This window comes from Pristiophorus japonicus, chromosome 3 (genome assembly GCF_044704955.1).
Source record: "Pristiophorus japonicus isolate sPriJap1 chromosome 3, sPriJap1.hap1, whole genome shotgun sequence".
In the NCBI taxonomy this organism is placed as follows: domain Eukaryota; kingdom Metazoa; phylum Chordata; class Chondrichthyes; family Pristiophoridae; genus Pristiophorus; species Pristiophorus japonicus.
The window spans coordinates 293585364-293602116 of record NC_091979.1 but is presented as its reverse complement, the minus strand read 5'-3'; the positions used below and the strand labels follow the sequence as shown (position 1 = coordinate 293602116).

General features: G+C 46.7%; 1 protein-coding gene across 1 annotated transcript in view; it reads left to right on the top strand.

Annotated features, from left to right (window-relative positions):
• The window catches only part of LOC139255875 (protein CC2D2B-like), a 558271-nt gene that overhangs the window by 87117 nt on the left and 454401 nt on the right, over positions 1-16753 (top strand). Inside the window, exons 6-7 of the mRNA XM_070874046.1 lie at positions 15786-15859; positions 15955-16056. Coding sequence (XP_070730147.1) covers positions 15786-15859; positions 15955-16056 — 176 coding nt within the window. The remainder of the gene's footprint in view (positions 1-15785; positions 15860-15954; positions 16057-16753) is intronic.

Genomic DNA, 16753 nt, shown 5'->3' with positions numbered 1-16753 from the left:
CTTTCAGATTTTATTAAACATTAATGTACAAACATGCAAAAATAACTGAGGAAAAGACCAGTTGGTCCATCAAGCCTGTCCCATACAGTCATGGTGCAACTTAACATCATGATCCGTATTGCCCGCCCAGAGAGGTAAAAAAATCATAGTAAAACCCCTCGGCCAATTCAGGGGGTAAATCTGGGAGATTATTTTCCAACCCTGGAAGGTGACCAAACATGTTCCAGAAGACCATAGTGATTGGGGGTCATATGCTCCAATTCCTCACCTACCTTTTGTGCAATGTGATGTCAGCCACAGGTAGGAATTTGTCCAGCTCCCTTTTCAACACTTGCAATAAATTGGCATTCACTACTTGGGCTGGGAACTTATTCCAAAGGACGATGACCTTCTGTGAAAAGAATAAGGGGGAAAAATTGGGCTACTTTGCGCCTTCTGTTAGTGCCGCCAGAGGGAGCTAATGGGCCTCCTGCTAAATTCAGCAGGGGTTCTGTGGCGCCGGTAACACGTAGTGCCCCGCTCTGCTGCACCCGGCGATGCTGATGTCATCATCGTGCGCAGCGCCCCGGAACAAAAATTAGCCATCGCCCCTTGGTTTACCAGCAGTCGGGTTTTAGTTGGATGTCAGCTGGAGGAGCGCTACTTAAAGGCGCCAGCATCCGGTGAAGTTTTAGTCGGCCAATAATGTTTCCTTCTTAGTTTCAAACAGGCAGACAGGTGTTTTGACCGATTTGAGCGATTTGCAGTTGAAGGAGTGTTCTGGCTCTTAAAGATTTGTGTCTTTCACTGAGGGCAGATTTGAAACTGCAACATTTATATAGTTTCATAAGGGCTGTGCTGGCACTGGACCTTGTGCTCCAACATCACCTTCAGAGGCAACTGAGGCACAGAGAAAGATTGCAAAATATGGCCAGAGAGCGGAGGCCTCACAGGGCTCTCAACAGGAGGCCTTACCCTCACAGGGTATTCCGGCAGCAGTTCTCCGACATCAATTTCACTGATGAACAGTGTGTTCGAAGGCTGCACTTCAGCAAGGGCGTGGTCACAGAGCTATGCCACTTCCTACAACCAGATCTCGAGCCTCAGACCAGGGTGAGGATGGCTCTCGCAGTGACAGTCAAGGTCACAATTGCTATGCCAGTGGATTCTTCCAGTGTGCAACAGGAGATATCTCCAACATCTCTCCAGTTTGCCGTCCATTGCTGCATCTGTGAGGTCAGAGATACTCTCTGAAGAAGTAGGAGTGACTACATTTCCTTCCCCATCACCAGACAGAAGCAGCACAAGCGTGCATGGTGCAGGGCACCATTGACTGCACCCACTTTGCTCTGTGGGCACCACATATCAATCCTGATAATTCCGTAACCGCAAAGGCTACCACTCACTGTGCAATTGGTGTGCGACCACATATGCCGAATCCTCACCGTCAGTGCCTGCTATCCTGGCAGCAGACCGATGTGCCAGCTGTCTTCCAGCCACCACATCAAGCTCGTGGATGGCTGCTCGGGTACCAGGGCTATCCACTCTCCACCTGGCTCATGACTCCTCTCCGCAACTCCAACACTCCTACCCGGTAATGAGAGCCATGCTGCCACCAGGAACATCATTGAGCAGACCATCGGATTGTTGAAGGAACGGTTCCGCTGCCATGACCGCTCGGTAGGTGTCCTCCAGTACGGAGAAGATGAGGAGGAACAGGAGTAGCAGAGGAGATAGGCACTCAGTCGGCCTTCTAAAAGGGTGGTCCGTGATTGCCTCATCATGTTGTGTATGGCGAAAGAGTCAGACTGAACACTGTGTGACCTTAGTCTTTTATTGCAGGTCTCTAGAGTGCCTCTCCAACCTGTGAAGCCTCCTTAAATACCTGTGCTCCCAAGGGATTATGGGATTCCTTGGGACTTAAGAGGGTGAGCCCTCTCGTAGCTGTACAGAGTAAATACAAGTCCACAAAAAAAAAACATTCTTTCCCCCCACCTCCCCCCCTCCCAAAGTCAGTAGTGTAACTATTTACAATGTGATCTGGGGCCCTTCTTGCCCTGGTTGACCGTCTCAGTGTGAAAGCTGGTGTTGTTGAATCATTTGTTGGGCCCTCGCTGGGCTGCTGGGCTGCCTGATGTGTTGGGCCCTGCAGGGCTGCTGTGGATGATGGGTTCTGCTTCGTGGTCAACCGTGGTGCCAGTTGCCACTGGTGTGTATGTTGGGGGATCAAAAAAGGTAGGGTCCAAGATGGGTTACTCAGGATAGTCCGTGAATCTGAGTTTGATTTGGTCCAAGTGTTTCCGGTGAATGAATCCATTTGAAAGTTTGACCTGAAACACCCTGCTCCCCTCTTTGGCCATGACAGTGCCGGGAAGCCACTTGGGACCTTGTCCATAATTTAATATAAATACAGGATCATTAATTTCAATCTCGCGTGACAGTTTTGCTCTATCATGGTATGCACTTTGTTGAAGCCGCCTGCTCTCTACCTGATCATGTAGATCAGGGTGAACTAACGAGAGCCTTTTCATGAGCAGTTCAGCAGGTGGGATCCCAGTGAGTGAGTGGGGTCTCAGCAGTAGCTAAGCAGGACTCAGGATAGGCGAGTCTGCAGTGAGCCTTCAGTTACCCTCTTCAAGCCTTGCTTGATGGTTTGCATTGCTCTCTCTGCCTGACCATTGGACGCTGGTTTAAATGGGGAAGATGTGACATGTTTGATCCCGTTACAGGTCATGAATTCTTTGAACTCAGCACTTGTAAAACATGGCCCGTTGTCGCTCACCAGGACATCGGGTAAGCCGTGAGTGGCAAACATGGCCAGCAGGCTTTCAGTAATGGCAGCAGACGTGCTAGCCGACATTATCTCACATTCAATCCACTTGGAGTACGCATCTACAACCACAAGGAACATTTTACCCAAGAATGGGCCTGCATAGTCGACGTGTACCCTAGACCACGGTTTGGAGGACCAAGACCATAAACTTAGCGGCACCTCCCTGGGTACATTGCTTAACTGCGAGCATGTATTACATCTGTGAACGCAAGACTCTAAGTCCACATCGATACCGGGCCACCACACGTGGGATCTGGCTATCGCTTTCATCATTGCGATGCCTGGGTGGATACTGTGGAGGTAATTGATGAAGGTGGCTCTGCCCTTCTTGGGAACCACTACTCAATTGCCCCACAGAAGCCAGTCAGCCTGTATAGACATTTCATCTTTGTGCTGCTGAAACAGCTTTGTCTCCTTGCATTTCCACTGGGACACTGGACCAGCTTCCGTGAAACACACAGCTTTTGTCTAGAGATAATAAGGGGTTCTGGCTTTGATCTGCCGGGCAGTGACGGGTGATTGCTCACTCTCAAATGCTTCCATAACCATGGCTAGATCTGCGGGCTGCGCCGGCGCAGTTTCCTGTGCCTGGTCTGTGGCGGATGGCGTAGTTGTATGCGGACAATGTGAGCGCCCATCTCGATGCGGGCCGATGCGTTGGTATTTATCCCTTTACTCTCGGAAAACAGGGATATAAGTAGCTTATGGTCAGTTTCCAATTCGAATTTTAGCCCAAGCAGGTATTGAAGCATTTTCTTTACCCCATAGACACACACTAACACTTCTTTTTCAATCATGCTGCAGGCTCTCTCGGCCTTAGACAGACTCCTGGATTCACAAGCAACCGGTTGCAGTTTCCCAAAATCATTAGCTTGTTGCAATACACACCCGACGCCATATGACGACACATCACATGCTAGTACCAAACGTTCACATAGATCATACAACACAAGCAATTTGTTTGAGCATAACAATTTTCTCACTTTTACAAAGGCATTTTCTTGGCTTTTGCCCCAAACCCATTCGCCCCCTTTTCGTAGTAAGACATGCATTGGTTCTAGCAGTGTGCTGAGACTCGGTAAGAAGTTACCAAAGTAGTTCAAGAGTCCCAGAAATGACTACAGCTCCGTCACATTCTGTGGCCTCGGTGCGTTCTCGATTGCCTCCGTCTTCGAGTTGGAGGGCCTGATGCCGTCCGCCGCAATCCTCCTTCCCAAGAGCTCCACTTCAGGCACCAGGAAAACGTTTTAACCTGAGCCCCACGCAGTTGAGTCGACTAAGAACCTCCTCCAGGTTCTGCAGGTGCTCGACCTGTGACCAAGATGTCGTCCTGGAAGACCACCATCATCATCATCATAGGCAGTCCCTCGGAATCGAGGAAGATTTGCTTCCACTTCCTAAGTGAGTTCTTTGATGGCTGAACAGTCCGATACGAGAGCCACAGACCCTGTCACAGGTGGGACAGACATTCATCGAGGGAAGGGATCGGTGGGGCTGGTTTGCTGCGCGCTCCTTCCGCTGCCTGCGCTTGGCCTCTTCACGCTCTTTGCATTGAGACTCAAAGAGCTTCGGGCGATCTGCGGCCAGGGTCTCCCAGGTGTCAGTGGTGATGTCCTTATAACGTTTCCGCTGTCCTCCTTTGCCTCGTTTACCACGAAGGAGCTCCGCATAAAGCATTAGCTTAGGGAGTCTCGTATCTGGCATTCGAACTATGTGGCCTGCCCAACGAATCTGATCGAGTGTGGTCAGTGCTTCAATACTGGGGATGTTAGCCTGGTTGAGGACACTGATGTTGTTCCGCCTGTCCTCCCAGGGGATTTGCAGGATCTTGCGGAGACATCGTTGGTGATATATCTCCAGCGACTTGAGGTGCCTTCTATACATCGTCCATGCCTCAGATCCATACAGGAGGGCGGGTATTACGACAGCCCTATAGATCATGAGCTTGGTGGTAGATTTGAGAGCCTGATCTTCAAACACTTTTTTCCTCAGACGGCCAAAGGCTGCACTGGCGCACTGGAGGCGATGTTGAATCTCTGCATCAATGTCTGCCTTTGTTGATCAGAGGCTCCCGAGATATGGGAAAAGGTCCACCTGGAAGACCACGGTGTGTGGGACCGACTTCAGTAAACTTTCCATGTTTCTCTGGAATATCGCCGCCGCTGATTGGATTCCAAACGGGCATCTGTTATAAACGAAAAGACCTTTGTGCGTGTTGATGCAGGTGAGGGCCTTCAATGATTCCTCCAGTTCCTGTGTCATGTAGGCTGAAGTTAGATCCAGCTTCGTGAACGTCTTTCCGCCCGCCAGCGTTGCAAAGAGGTCGTCAGCCTTTGGTAGTGGGTATTGGTCCTGCAGGGAGAAACGATTGATAGTGACTTTGTAATCGCCACAGATTCTGACGGTGCCATCTCCCTTGAGCCTTGAGGATGGGACAATAGGACTGGCCCACTCACTGAACTCGATCGGTGAAATGATGCCCTCTCTTTGCAGCCGGTCTAGCTCGATCTCTACCCTTTCTTTCATCATGTACGGTACTGCTCTCGCTTTGTGATGGATGAGTCACGCCCCTGGAATTAGGTGGATCTGCACATTTGCTCGTTGGAATTTCCCGATGCCTGGTTCGAACAGCGAAGGAAATTTGTTTAAGACCTGTGCGCACACAGTGTCGTTAGCGGGCGATAGCGCTCGGACATTGTCCCAGTTTCAGCGTATCTTTCCCAGCCAGTTCCTGCTGAGCAGCGTGGGACTATCACACGGTACCACCCAGAGTGGTAGCTTGTGCACCGCTCCATCGTAGGAGACCTTTACGGTAGCACTGCCGATTACAGGAATCAGTTCTTTTGTGTAAGTTCTTAGTTTCGTGCGAACTGGAGTTAAGACTGGCTCTGAGGCCTTGTTGCACCACAACCTTTCGAAAGTCTTTTTGCCCATGATAGACTGGCTTGCGCCCGTGTCCAGCTCCATTGACACCAGGAGTCCATTTAGTTCAACATTTAGCATTATCTGGGGACAATTCGTGGTGGATGTGTGCACCCCATGTACCTCTGCCTCCTCGATCCGAGGCTCTGGTTCGTCCGTGGATCTGTCGACGTCTGCAGCATGGTGGTTTGCAGGTTTAACAGGCTTTACAGCTCGCCTGCACACTCGTTGGAGGTGTCCCATTGTTCCACAGCTCTTGCAAACGTACTCTTTGAATCGGTATGAATGGAAATGATGATCACCCCCGCAGCGCCAACAAGGTGTTAATGGCCTTGCATTCATCACCCTTGATGGGGACTCTGAGTCATCTGTGGACGTGCAGCTGCAGGTATGTGTGATCTTCCCTGTATGTTGCAATTCGAAAAGATCATCACTTTGTTCACAGTATTTATAGCAGCACCTGTGTGCTGAGAGATTTGCTTCGTATTGTCACTGGTGGCAATGAACGCCTGGGCTATCGCTATGGCCTTACTCAAGGTTGGCATCTCTACAGTCAAAAGTTTGCGAAGTATGGTTTCGTGGCCAATGCCAAATATGAAAAAGTTTCTGAGCATGTGCTCCAAATGTCCTTCAAATTCGCAATGTCCTGCAAGGCGTCTTAGCTTGTCCTTCAGACCTATTGTAGGTGTAAAACTGGTACCTCGCCATCAGAACGCTTTCCTTCGGGTTCAATGCTCTCGGACCAATGTGCACAAATCGTCGTATGATTTCTCCATGGGTTTCGCTGGAGTGATCAAATTCTTCATGAGGCCATACGTTGGTGCCCACAGATGGTGAGGAAGATCGCCCTTCATTTGGCAGCACTCTCTTCCCCATCTAGCTCGTTGGCCACGAAGTATTGATCAAGTCATTCCACAAAAGTTTCCCAATCATCTCCCTCCGAAAATTTCTCCAGGATGCCCACTGTTCTCTGCATCTTTGGGTTCGCTATCTGTTTCTCATCGCCAGTTGTGTATGGAGAAAGAGTCTGACTGAACACTGTGAGCTCAAAGTAAATTGTGACCATAGTCTTTTATTGCAGGTCTCCAGAGTGCCTCTCCAATCTGTGAAGCCTCCTTAAATACCTGTGCTCCCAAGGGATTATGGGATCCCTTGGGACTCCAGGGGATGAGCCCTCTGGTGGCTGTACAGAATAAATACAAGTTTACATATATAACACATCAGACTTCAGTTCCAATGAATTCCACGCCAATTCCCGGTTGGTCTGCACATCCCCATCATTACATCGATTTCTCATTCCATTGAAGAGCCCCAAAACTTAAATGAGAGCACCAAATATACAACATTCCACTTACATTTTTATCATAAAACATTAACCACATATATACAACAGTTACATTTACTATCCTCCTTTGTGAAAAACCTTATATCCCCTGTTAACACTACCTTTACCTATTCTGCTCCTACGTAGTGTCTTCCCAGTGGCTGCAGCATGGCTGCTGAGTGTTAGATGCCAGAGACTACAGATGGCCTTGGAGGACTCCCTCGACAAGCTCTGGGCCTGGAGGGCCCGGCTGTAGATTGCACCACTTTGGGCTGGGCAGCGGCAATCTGGGCTGGCTGGATGACAGACAACGACAAGTGCAGTGGCTGGAGCACAGATTGGTGGCCTGCTGTGACTCCATGAGATCCCCGGTCGACTGTGGTGGACCCAGCGATGATAGCAGCAATCGGAGCTTGTGTGGCATCCAGCTGAGACTGCATGAGACTAGTCTGAGCTTCGATGCCAGCAACCATTCTCTGAATTACAGCACTAAGATGTTGTGTTGCTCCGCCTGTGCTGCAATGGAGGCTGCCACATCGCCCATGCCACGTGTCATGAGGTCTGGCTTCCCACGGTCACCATGGTCTGCAGACTGGAAATTATGGGCTCCATGCTGTGCACAGAGCTTTGTGCAATGTTGGAGATGGACCCCTCCATGCTCTTTACCATTGCCGATAGGCTCTCGGGCACCCTTGCCATTGCACTCATCATCTCGGAGTGCATGGCCATCACCCTTGTTGTGAGCGCCTCCCCATCGAGGTCGTCATCTGAGTCCTGTGCAGCAGAACTCGCACGCGAACTCCCCCTCTGGGGAGCTGGCCCCTGAGCTACCCTTTCTCCTTGGCCTTGCTGCAGCCCACTCGTTCCCGGTGCATCACCCAGTGCAGACCTCTCTACTAAGCTTGCCTCCAACAAACGTGTAGTGCCAGTCTCTAAGGTGGTGCCTGTGGGTGAGAGATGCAGTGACGTGGTGCTTGGGTGGTCCTCCTCTTCTCCTTTGCCACTGTCATTGGGGGGCTCTGACAGGCTGGTCATCTGCTGGCTGATTATCTGAAAGCATGAAGGCACAAGGATGCATTGACAGTCATTTTCCAACATTCCATTGACTCTGGATCAGTTCCTATCGAGTGGAGGGTAGCCAATGTAACCCCACTTTTTAAAAAAGGAGGGAGAGAGAAAACAGGGAATTATAGACCGGTCAGCCTGACATCGGTAGTGGGTAAGATGATGGAATCAATTATTAAGGATGTCATAGCAGCGCATTTGGAAAGAGGTGACATGATAGGTCCAAGTCAGCATGGATTTGTAAAAGGCTAAATCATGCTTGACAAATCTTCTAGAATTTTTTGAGGATGTTTCCAGTAGAGTGGACAAGGGAGAACCAGTTGATGTGGTATATTTGGACTTTCAGAAGGCTTTCGACAAGGTCCCACACAAGAGATTAATGTGCAAAGTTAAAGCACATGGGATTGGGGGTAGTGTGCTGACATGGATTGAGAACTGGTTGTCAGACAGGAAGCAAAGAGTAGGAGTAAATGGGGACTTTTCAGAATGGCAGGCGGCGACTAGTGGGGTACCGCAAGGTTCTGTGCTGGGGCCCCAGCTGTTTACACTGTACATTAATGATTTAGACGAGGGGATTAAATGTAGTAGCTCCAAATTTGTGGATGACACTAAGTTAGGTGGCAGTGTGAGCTGCGAGGAGGATGCTATGAAGCTGCAGAGCGACTTGGATAGGTTAGGTAAGTGGGCAAATGCATGGCAGATGAAGTATAATGTGGATAAATGTGAGGTTATCCACTTTGGTGGTAAAAACAGAGAGACAGACTATTATCTGAATGGTGACAGATTAGGAAAAGGGGAGATGCAACGAGACCTTGGTGTCATGGTACATCAGTCATTGAAGGTTGGCATGCAAGTACAGCAGGCGGTTAAGAAAGCAAATGGCATGTTGGCCTTCATAGCGGGGGGATTTGTGTACAGGGGCAGGGAGGTGTTGCTACAGTTGTACAGGGCCTTGGTGAGGCCACACCTGGAGTATTGTGTACAGTTTTGGTCTCCTAACCTAAGAAAGGACATTCTTGCTATTAAGGGAGTGCAGCGAAGGTTCACCAGACTGATTCCCGGGATGGCGGGACTGACCTATCAAGAAAGACTGGATCAACTGGGCTTGTAGTCACTGGAGTTCAGAAGAATGAGAGGGGACCTCATAGAAACGTTTAAAATTCTGATGGGTTTAGACAGGTTAGATGCAGGAAGAATGTTCCCAATGTTGGGGAAGTCCAGAACCAGGGGTCACAGTCTGAGGATAAGGGGTAAGCCATTTAAGACCGAGATGAGGAGGAACTTCTTCACCCAGAGAGTGGTGAACCTGTGGAATTCTCTACCACAGAAAGTTGTTGAGGCCAATTCATTAAATATATTCAAAAAGGAGTTAGATATAGTCCTTACTACTAAGGGGATCAAGGAGTATGGTGAGAAAGCAGGAATGGGGTACTGAAGTTGCATGTTCAGCCATGAACTCATTGAATGGCGGTGCAGGCTAGAAGGGCCGAATGGCTACTCCTGCACCTATTTTCTATGTTTCTATGTTTCTAAGGCATTAAGGTGAGGGCAGGGAAGCAGGAATGGAGTAAGGAATGCAGACATTATGAGGAGCTGGAAAGTGGGAAAGGATTGTTGTGTGAGGGGAAGTGGGATGAGAGGAGGAGAGGGGATGAGGATATTGTTGTTGTCCCTGATAGTCATGTGCCCACCGCCTGCTGCCCAATGAGCCACAGCACTTGCTCCTCAAGGTCTGAGAGCTGCTGGACCTGAGGTTCACCCCCACCGCCCTCTGATTGTGTGCCATCTTGGGCTCCAAAAGAAAGGAATGTATGTGAGTCAGAGTCAAGCTATGTGTGTGAGAGATATGCCTGCTATCGTTGAATAGCTATGAATGTATGCAATATGTGAGTTTGTGTAGTTGCAGATGTTTGGTGGTGAATGCTGGGGGAGTGGTGGTTTGCACAGTGTCCACAGACAGAGGTTCAGATGCTGGTATGTAGGACCTGTTGAAGCATGTACTCGCCTTGTCCACCCGACTATGGTCGTTGAACTTCTTACAACTTCTGAGGCTGCGTTCCACAACACTACTGGCCGAAACCTCCTGAAGACCTGGGGCAATGGCCTCCTTCCACTTGCCAGGAACAGCGCTTTCCTCCTTTGTTGCACTGTTCCGCTGCCCCCATCGATGCTTCCAATGTGGCGTCATTAAACGGACGAGCTCTCTTCCTTCGATCTGGATTGGGAACAGCCATATCCATGAGGTCTTTCAGTTAGTCTCGGGTCAACTACAGAATAGTGAAAATGAGCAGCTGCTTGATATAACCATCCCTTTAAGAGCTGGAATGAGCCAGTGTGAAGGATTGAAGGATGATTGCTGAATGCAATTCACCTAAAATTCGGTAGCACTCTGGTGGTAGCACCCCACTGAGGTCATTAGCGCTTGATTTACTGCCATCCTTCCTTCCTGGGGCGCTAAAGCCCAATTTAGAAGAAGTTCAGAATCCTTTGCGCCTTTTCAAAATTTAAAAAGTGAGCACCTGAAGCCGAATTTCCCCCTAACTTCCTTACATCTAGTTCTATTCTTACGTAAAGTATACACACATCCCCTGAGCCTCCTCCTATCTAACTGAAATGGCCTATCCATGTGGACCTAATCTTCATTATTTTAAAGAGCTCAATGAAATCTTGAATTCTATGCTTTTCTAGAATAAAAAATCCCAGCTCTCTGTCTACCATGGTAATGAAAAGTAAGCTAGGTTTCAGTTTAGTGGCTCTCCTCTGAACCTTTTCCAAGAACTCTATCATTTATCTACAATGAAAGATATGGCCTATTTTCCCCATCGCATCTAGATCTGCTTGCAATCTGTTCGTCTCATTGAAAGTCATAATACCGCACAAATCTTTGTACAGGTTGAATCTTCCTTATCCAGAACCGTTGGGACCTGGCCTGTTCTGGATAAGGGATTTTTCCGGACGAGGGGTGGTCTTGTCAAATTGGATGGTACAGGTACTGAGCAAGGGGATATCAGGGCTGGCTGGCTTGGGGCTGGGAGTGCGGCAGAGAGATCATGGGGGTGGGGGAGGCTGGATCGCGGGGTCAGGCCAGTGATTGCAGGAGTCACCAGTGAGGAAGGAGTTCAATTTGTTCTTGTAAATGATAAGGGGTTATGGGGAGTGGGCGGGAAAGTGGAGCTGAGTCCATGAGATCAGCCATGATCTTATTGAATGGCGGAGCAGGCTCGAGGGGCCTTATGGCCTACCCCTGTTCCTATTTCTTATGTTTTTATGTCGGAGTTCTGCGCATTCGCCACCCGGTGGCCGGGAATGGTTCTGGACGATGGGTGGTTCTGGATAAGGGAGGTTCAACCTGTATCACCCTGGAATTTGCCTTTATCCAGATCATTAATAAAGATTGTGAAGAACAATGCCCAACACCAATCCCTGAACGGCCCCACGAGTAAGCTGTCCCCATTCAGAACCATTGCCATTAATAGCAACCGTCTGCCTACAGGAATGGATCCAATTCCTTGCCCAACTCAATGCCTGCCTCAATCCCACAGGACTCTATCTTATTAAATAGTCTATTGTGTGGCACCTTCTCAAAAGCTTTTTGATAATCCATGTATATGATATCGATCTACTTTCAAGATCCTAGGAACTTCCTCAAAAAATGTAACCAGGTTGACAAAACATGACCTTTTCCAAAACCTTGTTGATAGCCCCTAAAAACCCCTTCTCTGTCAAGGTGGTCATAAGAGTATCTGTATTGATCTGTGCAGGCAACTTGTCTATAACCAAAGTTAACCAAATGTGCCTGTAATTTCCCTGTTCTGACTTGTTGCCCTTTTTTAGCATGACTTGGGCCTCCCTCCAGATCATGGGTACAAACCCAGACTCTAGAGAGCTATTCAATATATGAGCAAGGGGCTTGCTGAGCATAGCTTCCATTTCTTTGATCACCCTCCAGTGAAAGGCATAAGGATCAGCAGCCCAATTTGTTGGATACGCCTTATTATATCTGCATCTACTTTGACACTTACAGCTTTAGAGTCAACTGTACAATGCATTTAGAAACATAGAAAATAGGTGCAGGAGCAGGCCATTCGGCCTTTCGAGCCTGCACCACCATTCAATATGATCATCCCTGATCATGCAATTTCAGTACCCCATTCCTGCTTTCTCTCCATGCGCTTTGATCCCTTTAGCCGTAAGGGCCACATCTAACTCCCTTTTGAATATATCTAACGAACTGGCCTCCACAACTTTCTGTGGTAGAGAATTCCACAGGTTCACAATTCTGAGAGTGAAGAAGTTTCTCCTCATCTCGGTCCTAAATGGCTTACCCCTTATCCTTAGACTGTGACCCCTGGTTCTGGACTTCCCCAACAACGGGAGCATTCTTCCTGCATCTAACCTGTCCAATCCCGTCAGAATTTTATATGTTTCTATGAGATCCCCTCTCATTCTTCTAAATTCTAGTGAATATAAGCCTATTCGATCCTGTCTTTCTTCATATGTCAGTCCTGCCATCCTGGGAATCAGTCTGGTGAACCTTCGCTGCACTCTCTCAATAGCAAGAATGTCCTTCCTCAGATTAGGAGACTAAAACTGTTCACAATTTTCAAGGTGTGGCCTCACCAAGGCCCTGTACAACTCAGTAAGACCTCCCTTCTCCTATACTCAAATCCTCTCGCTATGAAGGCTAACATGCCATTTGCCTTCTTCACCGCCTGCTGTACCTGCATGCCAACTTTCAATGACTGATGTATCATGACACCCAGGTCTCGTTGCACCTCCCCTTTTCCTAATCTATCACCTTTCAGATAATATTCTGCCTCCCTGTTTTTGCACCAAATTGGATAACCTCTCATTTATCTACATTATACTGCATCTGCCATGCATTTGCCCACTCACGTAACCTGTCCAAGTCACCCTGCAGCCTCTTAGCATCTTCCTCACAGCTCACACTGCCACCCAGCTTAATGTCATCTGCAAACTTGGAGATATTACATTCAATTCCTTCGTCTAAATCATTAATGCATATTGTAAATAGCTGGGGCCCCAGCACTGAACCTTGTGGTACCCCACTAGTCACTGCCTGCCATTCTGAAAAGGACCCGTTTATTCCTACTCTTTGCTTCCTGTCTGCCAACCAGTTCTCTATCCACGTCAATACATCACGCCCAATACCATGTGCTTTAATTTTGAACACTAATCTCTTGTGTGGGACCTTGTCAAAAGTCTTTTGAAAATTCAAATACACCACATCCACTGGTTCTCCCTTGTCCACTCTACTAGTTACATCCTCAAAAAATTCTAGAAGATTTGTCGAGCATGATTTCCCTTTCATAAATCCATGCTGACTTGGACCGATCCCCGTCACCGCTTTCCAAATGTGCTGCTATTACGTCTTTAATAATTGATTCCAACATTTTCTCCACTACCGATGTCCGGCTAACCGGTCTATAATTCCCTGTTTTCTCTCCCTCCTTTTTTAAAAAGTGGGGTTATATTAGCTACCCTCTAATCCATAGGAACTGATCCAGAGTCTATAGAATGTTGGAAAATGACCACCAATGCATCCACTATTTCTAGGGCCACTTCCTTAAGTACTCTGGCGTGCAGACTATCAGGCGCTGGGGATTTATTGGCCTTCAATCCCATCAATTTCCCTAACACAATTTCCTGACTATTAAGGATTTCCTTCAGTTCCTCCTTCTTGCTAGACCCTCGGTCCCCTAGTATTTCCGGAAGGTTATTTGTGTCTTCCTCAGAAAAGACAGAACCAAAGTATTTGTTCCATTAATCTGCCATTTCTTTGTTCCCCATTATAAATTCACCTGATTCTGACATTTGTCTTCACTAATCGTTTTCTCTTCACATAACTATAGAAGCTTTTGCAGTCAGTTTTTATGTTCCCTGCAAGCTTACTCTTGCACTCTATTTTCCCCCTCCTCTGCTGAATTCTAAATTTCTCCCAGTCCTCAGGTTTGCTGCTTTTTCTGGCCAATTTATATGCCTCTTCCTTGGATTTAACACTATCCCTAATTTCCCTTGTTAGCCACGGTTGAGCCACCTTCCCCATTTTATTTTTATACCAGTCAGGGATGTACAATTGTTGAAGCTCATCCATGTGATCTTTAAATGCCTGCCATTGCCTATCCACCATCAACCCTTTTAGTATCATTTGCCAGTCTATCCTAGCCAATTCACGTCTCATATCATTGAAGATTTGTGTTAACTTCTGGAGTGAGGACTGATGCAAAGTAGCCATTAAAAAGGTCTGCCTGATTTGAGGAATCCTTCAATGGGCCTCTGACTTCCAAAATAGATAAACAAGATTTTGCTATTGCTACCACAGTTATTATCCATTATTGCATTGTGGGCAGGTCCGTGCTGCCCCGGGCCCTCGGCCCTTCTGGGCCCCATACCCTCATTCGCCACGACCTCTTGCCGCTCTTCCGCCATAAATATTTGCCGCACCTCCTGGGATATGTGCAGCAGAGCCGGTCTCCAGTCGTCCTGGTTAACCCTTGCCACTGCATATAGGCCTAGCTCTGTCAAGCCCCTGTGGTGGCTGATGTGCAACGGTCACCACACGTTAAAAAAATCCACGCACAGGCATCTTCCATCTCCTCAATTGGAGTTCAGGACTGGAACATCTGGTCCTTCATTGAAACATCTGTGAACTCGTGTAGAACCAAGTTATCATTGTTTGAGGGACCACCTATGATGATGACATCCATTATGTTCTTCTCCAGTGACCTTTTGGCTGCTCTGATTGCAGCTTGTGTTGCCTTGAACTGAGCTGTATACCTCATCCCTGTTCTGCTGAGAACTATTTTCTTTAAGTCCATAAAAGTATTTTTGCTTAAATCTGATTTGTCTTTGCATATAAGCCTTCAGACAATTTAACTTACCATGTGCACTTCTTATAACTCTAGGGACATTCAGGACTTTATCTTGCAATAGCATGGTTTTAAATTTTTCTTCCTAGAATGTCAGCCCGATTCAAGTCCTTTACAAAATTTAGTCCCCCTAAAATCCATATCACTCATTACATTTTCAGCAATTTTAGTTTCGCTGATCAAGTTGAATCTAATAATATTGTGGTTCCCCCAAATGGTAGTCTGATACTGCATCAGGGTTATTAATAAAAACTAAACCAAGTACCCAATTACCCCTAGTTTCCTCACTAATGTATCATATTAGGAAACAATCATTTATTATATCTACAAATCTTTCAGCTATCCTGCCCTCAATACTAGATGGATCAGCACTGGATCATTGAATGCCTGGGAAATTTCCTGCAGCTCTTTTGGCATTTTATGGCAACTACGTTAAGATTTCAAAACTTCTCGGATTTCTTCTGTCCCTAACACAGTAAAGCAGAGGGAGTGAACATTTCTGTTTTTCTTTTTGTAATGTTATATGTTTTTGCACAAGGGTACTATTTTATATCCTTTCAACAAAATATAGAGAATTTTCTTTGTTTGCCAGCAACCTCATAGACAGTGGCTTTTCACGGTTTCATCATGTAAACCTGTACTGAGTATGCTGTAAATTTTGCATGGTATTTATTGCACATTATATTGAAACTGTTTTACTTTGAATAGTTGTAGTGCCTGTTGTGAATTTTGTAAGAAATACATTGATTGGATTTTTTGCCTTTACCAACAGGTTCTATCACAGGTGAAAATCAACTAGCTAATGTGATACGAAGCAGAGTGAGAGATAAACTGAAAGCTGTAAAGGTGAGAATGCTATCACTAAAACACTTGTTAAATACGCAGCATACTTTGTAAAAATATTGTTTAATGGAAAAGTTGTGACCCATACTTTTTCACAGGCAGGGATTGCAAGTTCATTCGTACAAGAATTACCTGTTTCTTCACACCATCTGCAGCAGATACGAAATGAGGAACTAGTGACAAGATTTGATAAGACATTAGTAAGCAAAAACTTATATTTAAAACATTGTTGAGGCTATTACATAGAGGATAATAGATAATTGGGTGTTTACCAGAAAATAATTTAAGAGATTCCTGTGATGCCATAAACAACATAAAGCTGGAATGTTTGATTACCATGCAAAGCACAGCATGGTAGTTTAATTAATTACCACTGCCTTGACTGAGATCTACTAACTCAGGATTGAAAATTATTTTAGGATTTTTCTGGTCTGTGTAGCTCAGCTACTCACTGCAAAACTAACTAACTAGCTGGCATCAAGACAAAAAGCAAAACGTAGGGGTAAAAGGTAGCTATTCAAAGTGACAGAAGCTGGGTAGTGGTGTTCCACAAGGATCAGTGCTGGGGCCACTGTTGTTCACAATTTATATTAACGATTTAGACATTGGAATTAAAAACACAATTTCTAAATTTGCGGATGACATCAAATTGGGGGCGTTAGTCAATACCGAGGAGAACTGCAACAAATTACAGGAGGACATTAAATAAACTTGCAGAATGGGCGTATAATTGGTCAATGAAGTTCAACACAGATAAATGTGAGGTATTACATTATTTGGTAGGAAGAATAGGGAGGTCACTTATTACTTGGAAGTTGAGAGTCTAGGTGGTGTAGAGGAAGAAAGGGATCTCTGAGTACAGATACACAAATCGCTAAAAGTTGAGACACAGGTTAG